General features: G+C 29.3%; 1 protein-coding gene across 1 annotated transcript in view; it reads left to right on the forward strand.

Moving 5' to 3' along the window:
* LOC123298960 (dynein axonemal heavy chain 8-like) overlaps nucleotides 1–12,718 on the forward strand; it is a 281,682-nt gene that overhangs the window by 157,723 nt on the left and 111,241 nt on the right. Inside the window, exons 32-34 of the mRNA XM_044881061.1 lie at nucleotides 4,750–4,976; nucleotides 11,388–11,787; nucleotides 11,854–12,021. Of these exons, the coding sequence (XP_044736996.1) occupies nucleotides 4,750–4,976; nucleotides 11,388–11,787; nucleotides 11,854–12,021 (795 nt within the window). The remainder of the gene's footprint in view (nucleotides 1–4,749; nucleotides 4,977–11,387; nucleotides 11,788–11,853; nucleotides 12,022–12,718) is intronic.

Consider the following 12,718-nt stretch of genomic DNA (forward strand, 5'->3'; position numbering starts at 1 on the left):
ATTCAAAATCGTAGGACCACTTTTGACCACTCACAAAATTCGTTTGACCACCCTCAGTTCGAAAAATATTTCCAAAAAACGAATTTTTTTTTAACGAAAAAAAATGAATTTTTATATAAGCAGCACGAATTCTGGGGTGTTTTTGATGTCAATTGTTCGCGAATCGTAGGACCACCCCGAAATATTCACAAAAATCGTTTGACCATCCTTCGTTTGAAAAATATTTAGAAGAAAACAATTTTTTTTTAACGAAAAACAAAAAAGGCTGGATTCTAATGAATTACTACAAATTTTGGGGTGTTATTGTGCTCAATCATTCGAGAATCGTAGGATCACCTAGGAATATTAACAAAAATCGTTAGACCACCCTCCGTTCGAAAAATATTTAGAAAAAACAATTATTTTTTTAACGAAAAAACGTTCCCTCCACCATCCAAAGATTGTAATAACGACAAAAACAAAAAAATCGATTTTCTGGGAGTGAAAAGACTAAAAGAGTGAAAAATTTATAGATTTTTTCATCTAAATCCATTCAAAATCATAGGACCACTTTTGACCACTCACAATTTTCGTTTGACCACCCTCAGTTCGAAAGATATATAAATATTAAAGTCATAATCATCTAATCGTTTGACCATCGTTGGACCAGTGTAGAAAAACCTCAAAATTCGTTACCACAAACCACAAACTTTATTGACCACTCTTAGTTTAAAGAATTCTGGTGGTGAAAATTGATACTGATATTCTTATATTTTGTTTATATCATGTGCAGGGATGTTAATGAATACAGTTTAGATTCATTCATTATTGAAAAAATAATGTTCGGAAAAACTAGTTATACTTTTTTACACTTATTATCTATATTACGATAAAAGTTAAGCATCAGCGATAATTAGTATTAAAAATTTGGTTTAATGGTGGTTTTTTTTTTTTAATTTTTACAATTAAATCAACCAATGTATTTCATAAACGAAAGACTATAAGAATTACTTTTTATAAAATCCATTAAATTAACAGGAAAAAGATAATCTTTTGCAATTAAATTATCAAAAATGCTTTATAAACGCAAGAATTTATGAATGTTTTCTTCCAGGTTCCAGTTTGTTAGTCATTTCCACACCACCTTCGAGGTATTGGCGCGTTTTAATACTTATATATCTTTCGAACTGAGGATGGTCAAACGAAAATTGTGAGTGGTCAAAAGTGGTCCTATGATTTTGAATGGATTTAGATGAAAAAATCTATAAATTTTTCACTCCTTTAGTCTTTTCACTCCCAGAAAATCGATTTTTTTGTTTTTGTCGTTATTACAATCTTTGGATTGTGGAGGGAACGTTTTTTCGTTAAAAAAAAATTGTTTTTTCTAAATATTTTTCAAACGGAGGGTGGTCTAACGATTTTTGTTAATATTCCTAGGTGGTCCTACGATTCTCGAATGATTGAGCACAATAACACCCCAAAATTTGTAGTAATTCATTAGAATCCAGCCTTTTTTGTTTTTCGTTAAAAAAATAATTGTTTTTTCTAAATATTTTTCGAACGGAGGGTGGTCTAACGATTTTTGTTAATATTCCTAGGTGGTCCTACGATTCTCGAATGATTGAGCACAATAACACCCCAAAATTTGTAGTAATTCATTAGAATCCAGCCTTTTTTGTTTTTCGTTAAAAAAAAAATTGTTTTTTCTAAATATTTTTCGAACGAAGGATGGTCAAACGATTTTTGTGAATATTTCGGGGCGGTCCTACGATTCGCGAACAATTGATATCAAAAACACCCCAGAATCCGTGCTGCTTATATAAAAATTCATTTTTCATTTTTTTTTCAATTCGTTTTTTGGAAATATTTTTCGAACTGAGGGTAGTCTAACGATTTTTGTTAATATTCCTGGGTGGTCCTACGATGGTCCAACGATTAAGACAGAAAATTTGCACTTTTTCACTTTGAAATAGTAATTATTATATTTTTTTCTTTCATTCGTTAATTCGAATATCTTGAATCGTAAAATATTCTTCCTTGAATCGTGATAGAAGAACGCTGGTGGGGGGTCAAGAGGAATCGTTTGCTTATCAAGTTTTTCAATGGTTTAGTATGAAATATTTGACCATTTTCGTAATGAAAATCTACAATGTTATTGTATGGCGGAGGCTGTGGGAAATTATTTCAATCGTGAATTTTTATTTAACGGTAGGTGGTCAAACGAAAATTGTGAGTGGTCAAAAGTGGTCCTACGATTTAGAATCGATTGAGCTCACAACTAAATTAAATTTCGTTCATGGGGGTGCTACCATGTTATTTTCCCTATGATGGTTATGGTGGAGGCTACGAGAAATAAAATTTTGAATCGTGAATATTTTCCGAACGGAGGGTGGTCAAACGAAAATTGAGGGTGGTCAAAAGTGGTCCTACGATGGTCAAACTATTAAGCTCGCAAAGAACGTAAAATTCGGTCATGGGGGTGCCATCTTCACAAACCTAAAATTATATAATTATATATATATATATATATATATATATATATATATATATATATGGTATAACAGTTCATTTGACTGTAACTTAAAAAATATTTGATTGATTACTTTAAACTTTTGGTTAAAAATTTTGCCAAATCCGTCTAATAGTTCGGTAAAATTTCAAATATAGGCTTGACAAGTAACTCGAGTAGAGCCACATAGCGGCATGTAGCGGTATTAGTAGGGTGACTGTCGTTGTATTGAAAACATTGGTGAAGTTAATAAAGTCCACAAAAAATTTAACACTTTTTGGAAATAATTGTTTAGGGGTGTATGGACAGTTTTTTTGCTTTGGCCCCAGAAAATTATTTTTAAAAGAGGTCTATATGGTTTTAATCCCCGCGTTATTAGGGGAAAGGGGGTGTATGGAATAAATGTATTTTAAAAGATATTAAAAAGAGATCAAAATAGTTTAAAATGCTAAAGTAACCCAAAACTTAAGATGTTTTTATTAATATAGTTTTTATTATATAAAATTCAGAATTTTTATGACGTATAAAAGGGGTTTTGGGGGTCGCTTTGCTTTAGATTAGAGCAAAATTCGAGATCAGCGACTCCAAAAACCTCTTGCGAATATAAAATAAAAATGATAAAATATCTGAAAAAAATTCCATTTTTGATGCCATTTTGTTGATTAGACATGTTGCACCACTCTGGGAAAGTAAAAATTCCAAAAAACTAACTCAAGAGCAAGAAATAATATCAAATCTGTAAATAAAATATAAAATAAATCTGTAAATAAAATATAAATATAGATATTTGTTTTACTCATAACCCTCCTCCTGATAAATTTTTATATTCCCGCAGTAATTTATTTTTCGAAAAAATGAAACTTTTTAAATTTTACTCTGATTAATTCTGAAAAAGTCTTCTAGTAGAGTCCAAATACTTATAATAATACAGTCTTAATAAGTTTTACATAGACCTTTTCAGACTTTTTCAGAATTTTCCAGGCTTACTCATTCTTCTAGAATTGTCTTTCAGAACACTGCAAGACTAAATTTGACTATTGGCAGAGAAATATATCCACTAGGGAACACGCTAAAAAAATCTTGGATATTAATGTTGCCAGAAACTTTATTGTTCCAATTTGTGTATAAGGGGCTGTACTTACTCCTTCACAGAAACACTTAAATGTCAATTTGTAAACAACAGTTAAATGTCAATATCAAAAGGCCATTTTCAAAGCTGAAAAACAATCCAAAATCCTTGTCAAAGTCCTTGTATACAGTTCTGAGAGTAGTTATAGATTAAGCAGAGGCTCATTTTCAATTCTTAAATAAATGTCTAATTCCCATGAATAACAATATGTAAGATACAGATACTAACCTTTGTTGTTAATGGGAAGCTTCTTTTATAATCTTCTTTAGAATTTAAACTTGAGGCTTTAGAATTAAACAATCTGTAATTACTCTTCAAAGCTTTATAAAATATGTTCGAAAATCTTTTTAGAATTTTGATAGTTTTTTCAAACATTCAACTGTTAAGGATGTATGATTGATTGACATGTTTGATTTAAAGGCTCAAAATTTTTTTATAGGTAGACTTTTACTCAAAGAATCGATATAAAATATATTGGCTCTTATGGAGGAATATCAAAAAACGACATATTTTGAAAGTTTTTGATAATTTTCGTTTGGAATGAATGAAAACAAATAAAAAAAACCCTTTTAATAAAAAGTAAACATATTAGCAATGGCAAAGAAAAAAACCTAGTGTCTCCATCCATATACCTAAGCGATGTAAGAGCACGGTAGATTTAGGGTTGAGATTCTTTTTATCTTATTTTCAACTTTGATGATGAATTTTGTTATGAATGCAGATGAAAAATAATAATAAAATTTTTCGATATGTGCCTTGGTTTTCGAAATATTGAAAGCTGAATAATTAAACAAAATTTACGGTATTTTAAAAATAACGCCAGATATTGAAAAATTTTATTCTTACTTTTCGTCTTCTAACATAATTTATCATCAAAATTGAAAATATATTTTGTTTTAAATTTGTGCCCCTACTACCGTGCTCATACATTCTTAATAACTCTTTATTTTTTATAGTTTGGAGCAAATGGGCATCAAAAATTTGTCCTAATTTGCGCCGTCACGGGCATAACTTTTACATTTTTACAAAGAAATAACTTTTAAATTTAATTTTTTACATTTACCTTTTGCAAAGCAACTTTTTTTGACGTTTATTAATAATGTCTTTATTAATTTTTAAATAATTTTAATAGGTTGGTGAAAAATTTCGTAACCGTTCTTTGAAATTCCCTGGTTTGATATCTGGCTGTACAGTTGATTGGTTTGTAAAATGGCCTAAAGTTGCATTGGATGCTGTAGCTGCCCATATTCTTAGTCCTTATGAAATGGTTTGTACTCCAGAAGTGAAACAACAATTAATTTTTACTACAGCATTCGTGCATGACACTGTACAAGATTACTGTGTTACATATTTCAATAGGTAAGCATTTTTTTCATCTAATAAGATGTATTACGCCAAATGATTTTTTTAAATGCGTCTATTTCTTCTATTTGTTTAATTAAGCATTCATGCCACCATTCCACCAAGGCTACCTAGACAGTTACTGTAGGAAATAAAGTATTTGACCAAGAAATTGTCTCGTCGTCAGTTGATTTGTATGGAAGCCGGTGGAAAATGTTTGTCTGAGTGTACTTAATAAAATCATATATATGTGTACTTGTACTTCTTCGATTTACGACCATAGAGTGGAATAGAAGTACCCAAGTTCCGGACACCACAGTCTCTTTCTTTTTAACATTAAAAAAACAATCGCATTTCATATTTTGGAAAATTCTCAGCATTTGTTTCGGTTTCATAATAGGGTACTTCTGTCCGAATTCAGACAAAATAACTCGTTTTTGATTAAAATAAAGATTATTTTGTTGTTTCGGTCAAAAATTTAATTTGAAAGCCATTAGAAAATATTATTTGGATGATTTTAAGTATTTTTTGATCCGTGCCAATTTTCGCTAAAACTCACCGTTTTCGATATATAAGCGTAAAAAGTTTTTTTTATAAAATAACTCGTTTTTGACGAAATTAAAGATTATTTTGTGGTTCTGGTCAAAAATTTGATTTATATTTTTAATTATTCTAAACACTTTTTGTGTTTTGGCATTTTTAACTTACCTCGCCTTTTTCGATATATTGGCGTTATCCTGAAAAGTGTGGTTGGTTCTAACACACTAAATCAATTCTATTATTACTATTAAGTAATAATATTTTACCTAATTTTAGTATTTGTAAATCAATAGTAAGTATATTTTTGATTATTAAGCTATAGTCAGCAAAATTAATATTTAATATTTTATTTTCACGTCACACATAACATATCGAAACAAATAAAAATCATACGAAATGTCAATAGAAGTATATCAGTGTTTATTTTTATACTGGGAAAGAACTTGAGAACATCTAAAATGTAAAATGTTTTACTAACCTTTAGGTTAGTTATTCAACCAAATCACAAAAGTGAACCGTTTGAAATAGAAATTGAACCGTTGTGAAATGGAAACATTTTACTGGCGTATTAATAGACTGTGGGACAGAAAGGTTGCTTTGTGAAATTATTAATACGTTCTTGAAACTTCGCGAGTGTCTTACTTTTGGCAAGTCTACCAAATTTCTCTCTACGACTTTTTTCTAAAGTTCTGCGTTTTTAAATGAGCATAATAACGACATATTTAAGCTATCGGTCTGAAAAAACGCGGCATGAATTTTTTCGGACACTATGATCACTTAATAACATTAATAATTAGTTATTACACAATTCAACAAAAGTGAATCATGTACGTATTCAAAAAAAAAAAATACTAGAAGTACGACATGTTCCAGATGTGTCAGACAAAATATTTTATTGTTTAATAATAGGGAATATTCATGAAATTTAAATTTGATTCAAATATTTTTTTTCCGAAACTTTATTGGTTGGACATTTGAACTAAATCATTATTTTAGTAATTAATATCTTTTTAATAACTTAAAATCAATTAATAAAAGTACAAATTCATTGTGAGAAATTGAAATTTTTAAAATGGAAATTCAAATTTCTAAAACGGACGTGACTTTATAGTATGTGGCTTGTCAGACCTGTTGATATACTGTATGGTCTTAATTACTTGTATTGTGTATGGTATTATCATGGATATATACTATAATTACTACATACGTGGGTATTACACACCTGTAGTAAACAGTACATTGAACTGTCACCAACTGACAGTTCACATATTAATTCGACATCAACAGAGAGCACCAAAAGGACTGCATGTAAAAATATCAAAATTATTCTCTATTTCAAATTTTTTTTTACACTTAATTACAGCATTTTTAAACAGTATATTTTTATATGATAATTATAACGGTGTAAACAATGAAATACAATTTTTTTTAAATGCATGCATTTCCCCTATTAATGTTACCAAGTGGTTATAGTGTCCGAAAATTCCCTGCTGCATTTTTTAGACCGATAAATAAAATACGACGTTATCTTGCTCATTTGAAAAAGCAGGACTATCGAAAATAGTCATACAGAGAAGTATGGTATAGTCGCCAAAAGTAAGACACTAACGAAGTTTCAAGTACGCATTAATCATTTCACAAAGCATCCTTTCTATTAATACGCTTTCCATAGTCTATTTATACGCCAGTAAAATCTTAAAAAAAACAAGCTAAAATCACAAAACGCGATGCAAAGCTCCTTTTTTGGAATGTTATTTGGATCCCTTAGAAAAGTATGAAACCACGTTTTGTAAGCAATTCAAAAAATATAAGGTTTTGATATAAGATGCCCATATAATTTTGAAAGTATACTAAATATGAAACAGTTTAAGTCGACCTACAGTTCGGCATGTCTTGATATGACGCTTGAAAAATTTCAAAAATGCTAAAATTTTGAGTTTTGTTTATGTTAAACCGTTAGAGATAGAACAAAAGTTCAAATGTAAAAAATGTTCCTTGTTCCAAAATAAACATTTTTATTTGAAAAATTGTTTCATATTTAGTATACTTTCAAAATGATACAGGCATCTTATATCAAAAGCTTATAGTTTTTGAATTGAACTCCAAAAACTGAAAAAATCACACATTTTTTTTGCTTACAAATCATGGTTTCACACTCCCCCAAGGGGTTCAAATAACATACTATAAAAGTATATTTACATCTCGCTTTGCGATTTTATTGTGATTTGACTGGCGTATAATAATTTTCGGGAAAAACTCGACGAAATCTTAATATATATATTTCTTGTGAGCGTGTGTATGTAATTGAACTCCTCCTAGACGGCTGGACCGATTTTGATGAAATTTTTTGTGTGTGTTCGTGGAGATTCGAGAATGGTTTAGATTTACAATTTGGTCCAGTACAACTGTTTTTGAGGGCTCCGTACCAAAAAAATGAAATTTCATTAAATGGTGGGAGCGCATATAAATCATATCACATTATGTATACTATGTGTACTATGTATTTTTAATAGTATTCAGGTATTGTCAATAGGCATTTATTAGAGCCATATGCGAGCGCAGCGAGCTCTACTATCAAAGGTCAGGCCAAAGGTCGAAGGTCAGGCCACTCCAATAAATAGGAGTTAAATTGGGGTTTAGCGGGATGGGTTTAGCGGACAGGCTAAACGTAGTATAGGTATTCATGAATTGGAGTTACGTTTTTACGGGACAACGTCCGTCGGGGCCGCTAGTATTATTATATTATTGACGAAAATAAAGATTATTTTGCGGTTTTGGTCAAAGGTTTAATGTGATAGTATATTTTGGACTATTTTAAACACTTTTTGACTCTTGGCATTTTTTATCTTACCTCGCCGTTTTCATATATAAGCGTTTGAAAAAAAAACGCGTATTTAAGCCTCAATTTCAGCTATATATATTTTTATACCATGCATATATGTAATATGCAAGGTATACTAAGTTTTATACCATCCATATATGTAATATGCAAGGTATACTAAGTTTAGTCCCAAGTTTGTAACGCTTAAAAATATTGATGCTAAGCAAAAAATTTTGGTATAGGTGTTCATAAAATCACCTAATTAGTCCATTTCCGGTTGTCTGCCTGTCGTCTGTCTGCCCGTCTGCCCGTCTGTCCGTCTGTCCGTCTGCCCGTCTGTCATCACGATTACTCAAAAACGAAAAAAGATATAAAAGCTGAAATTTGTATAGCGTGCTTAGGACGTAAAAAGTGCGATCGAGTTCGTAAATGACCAACATAGGTCAATTGGGTCTTGGCTCCGTAGGACCCATCTTGTAAACCGTTAGAGACAGAACAAAAGTTTAAATGTAAAAAATATTCCAACCAACCAACTTTTGTTTGAAACATTTTTTCGTAAATTTCACTGTTTACCCGTGAGGGCGCAAATTAGGCGTAAATTGTATAGTATGTAATTATGAGAATTTCAATTATGTATGTGTGTGTAATGTGATAGAATCATCAACACTGTCTATGCATGGTATTTCAACAATTAACTCAGTCAATTGTTAGTTTTCACTTGTTTTTAATATAATATCAAACGTTGATATATCGAAATCGGTGAAGTTAAAAATTCTACAATTTAAAAAGTGTGTAGAATTGTCCAAAATAAATTATATGGTTTCACATCAAATTTTTGGCCAGAACCACAAAATAATCCTTATTTTCGTCAATAATTAATTTTCGGCTAAAATTCGTACTTTATTTTTTTAAACGCTTATAATTCGAAAACGTTGAGTTTAAGTAAAAATTATCACGAGTCAAAAAATATTAAGAATCGTCGTCCAAAATATAATTTCTAATTGCTTTCAAATTAAATTTTTGACCGGAACTTCAAAATCTTTATTTTCATCAAAAACGAGTTGTTTGCGAAAATTCACATTTTGTTGCTCAAATGCCTATATCTCGGTGACGGTGATGTTAAATAAAAAACTGAACTTTTGTCCGATCGGAATCTCAATGACGGGAATCGAAAGAGAAAAATGACCATTTTATTTAGCAATTTTATTGCCTATACCCATATTCAATATTATCTACAGTTACAGCGGCTTAAAAAATGGCGAAAATTCCTTAGTTGCAAAATTAATTTTTTCATCGAATTTTCAACTTAACGAGATTCGGTTTTGAAATTTTCTTCGATTTGGGAGTGAGCCATATCCCATTTCGATTTTTTTACTACGCGATCGTATTCTTTAATTTGTTGTTATGAAAAAATATAAAAAATGGGCCATAACTCCGACCCAAACTGTGTTAGAGAGGACTATTTTTTTTAAATTATTCTTTACGAAGCAAATAACTGTAGTTAATTTTGAATATGGGTATAGGCAACAAAATTGCTAAATAACATGGACATTTTTCTCTTTCGATTCCCGTCATTGAGATTCCGATCGGACAAAAGCTCAGACCTTGCGGCCTGCTCAAAGTCAATCACTTTTTTCCAGACACCTAGTGCAAAATGGAAAGAAAATGAAAAAGATTGAAACTCTTTAAAAAGAAATATTCTGAGTTCTCCCAAAACTTTCTCAGAAGGAAATCGGAAGGAATATTAGAGGACTTTTTCAGAATTAATTAATAATTTCAGTAAAATTTAAAACATTATTTAAAGTTTTACTGACTTATTTATTAACTCTGAAGAGTATCCAGAGTAATTGTATATTCAATATATACCTACATATACACATGATGTAAATAAACATTTCTCTTGTTCGAATGACCATATATTTAATATATTAAGTACATTCAGGATCATAATTTCGAAAATGTACGCAAGCTAAACTTTTTCGCTAAACCTTGAGCATAATTTAGCTTGAGTTCATTTTCGAAATTATGGTCCTTAATGTACTTAATAATACATTTTTATATTAAATATATGGTCATTCGCAAAAGACAAATATAGACATTATGTGTATATATTGTTAAGCCCTGGACGGCGTTATCCTTAAAAACGTGGTTTTAACACATTAAATCAATCAAATTATTATTATTAAGTAATAATATTTAATAATAAACTAATTTAAAATATTGGCATAGTTTCGATTATTAAGTCAGCAAATTTATATTGTACCTTATATTGATTGAATTGAGTTCTAATGTGTGATGGCAACATGGATGACTTTAATTATATTTACAATTGTCAGCAAAATTAATATTTAATATTTTAATTTTTACGTCAAAATATTTAATATACTGACCTAGAAATTTTGTATTTAAAGACATTGGAAATTAATTAGAATCATACAGTAATTATTACAACTTAGAGCTTCACTCTTAACTTAAATTAGTAATTTCAAAACAAGTGATAAATTAAATATAAAATATCTTAAAACATCGTATAAATTAAAATAAAGAAATACCGAAAGAAAATATCTGTGTTTAATTGGTAAAGACATCGTATTCATCTCAAAAGGATTCACAAAGTCTCTCCTTTTAAAATATTAAGACTTTTGGTGGCAGCCTAGTTACTTGGAACACAACAATATATTGAATATACAATCAATACGGTTTTTCTTCAGAGGTAACAAATAAGTCAGAAAAACCAATTTTTATTTTCCATATTTTTATATTAGTATTCAATATTATAATAGTAACTCCTACAATAATAAATTTTTCGAAAATGCGTTTTAAATTTTATTGATTAATTTTGCAAATCTCAGAAAGTCTTACTCTTACTTTATTTTGCTAACTAATTTTTCATAAAATCTCTTCTTTTCTTGTCTTCTTTTTCTGAATTTCAAACTAAATATTGATTCCCAGAACAGATTTATTTCCACAAAGGAATCAAAAACCATTTGGTTCAATATCTATGAATATTAATTAATATTAGAAATTGCTTTTATCTTAATAGTAATTAATTTCGCAATTTCGTATAGATTTAGACGACAAGTTTATGTCACTCCAAAATCATTCCTAACATTTTTGGATTCTTATAAAAAACTATACGTGTTTATGCATGAGGAAATTGGAAAATTAGCCTATAATATGAGTACTGGATTATCAAAATTGTCAGAAGCTTCAGAAAGTGTTAATTTGTTACGAAAAGAATTGGAAGTCAAAAATAAAGAAATTGCTGTAGCAAATAAAAAAGCCGAAGAAATATTAATTATTGTTATGGAAGCAACACAACTTGCAACAAAAATTAAAGAAGAAGCTGAGACTACTAAAAAGAAAGCAGAAATACTTGTTTCTGAAATTACCGTATCTAAAGCTATTGCACATGAAAAATTAGAAGCTGCCGAACCTGCTTTAAAAGCTGCAGAAAAAGCCTTAGAAGTAAGAACTGTTTATGTAATTTAATATATATATACAGGATAAAAATTTGTTTATGCAAATTTGTAGACCATTAAAGGAGAAGATATTGCTACGGTTAAAAAATTGGGTAAACCACCATATGTCATTACACTTATTATGGATGTTGTCATAATATTGTTTAAACGTCGTTTGATGCCTGTTGTAATTGATCCAGAAAGAAATTTTCTCACGCCCTCCTGGGGTGAAGCCTTAAGGGTAATTATATTGCAAAATAATTGTTATTAAGGTTGCGTTGTCTCTCTGTAGGTATATCGACAGAAAATTCAAAATTTAAGTGTATACTTATTAAGAATAAATAGTACATTTACCACAACAATTTGAAGTCGATTGACCGTCTATAACTCGAAATAAATTAAAATTCGAATAATTAACATGAAGATAGCATACATAACAAGGAAAGTTTGTGTTTTGTTATATTTTTAACAAGTTTTTTAATTTTAGAAAAAAGCTAGATTTAAGATTTTTTCAAAAAACTAACTGAACATTCATGTGTTTGTTCTACGTTTAAAAAAAACCAAAATTATTGAGCGCTTCATTCTTGAGATATAACCACTTAAAGTTATAAAATTTATTGTATAACAGAAACAATTATATTATAGTATAAGTAGTATAAGAGAGATGTTATTATATACAGAATTGCAGATATCTATTATCATACAGAGTATAGGTATTCTGATATTCTCTGAAAGTTAACGTTTTTTGAAAAAAAGCTTAAATAACAAATGTTACTTTTTTAAGAGGATCAACTTTCGAATTTCAAATGTTATGAAATTTAAATTTGGTTCAAATATTTTTTCTCCTAATTTTATAGGCTGGACATTTGGACTAAATCATTATTTTAGTAATTAATATCTTTTTAATTACTTAAAAGTATATATAAGTACAAATTCAG

The sequence above is a fragment of the Chrysoperla carnea genome, chromosome 4 (genome assembly GCF_905475395.1).
Source record: "Chrysoperla carnea chromosome 4, inChrCarn1.1, whole genome shotgun sequence".
NCBI classification, from domain to species: domain Eukaryota; kingdom Metazoa; phylum Arthropoda; class Insecta; order Neuroptera; family Chrysopidae; genus Chrysoperla; species Chrysoperla carnea.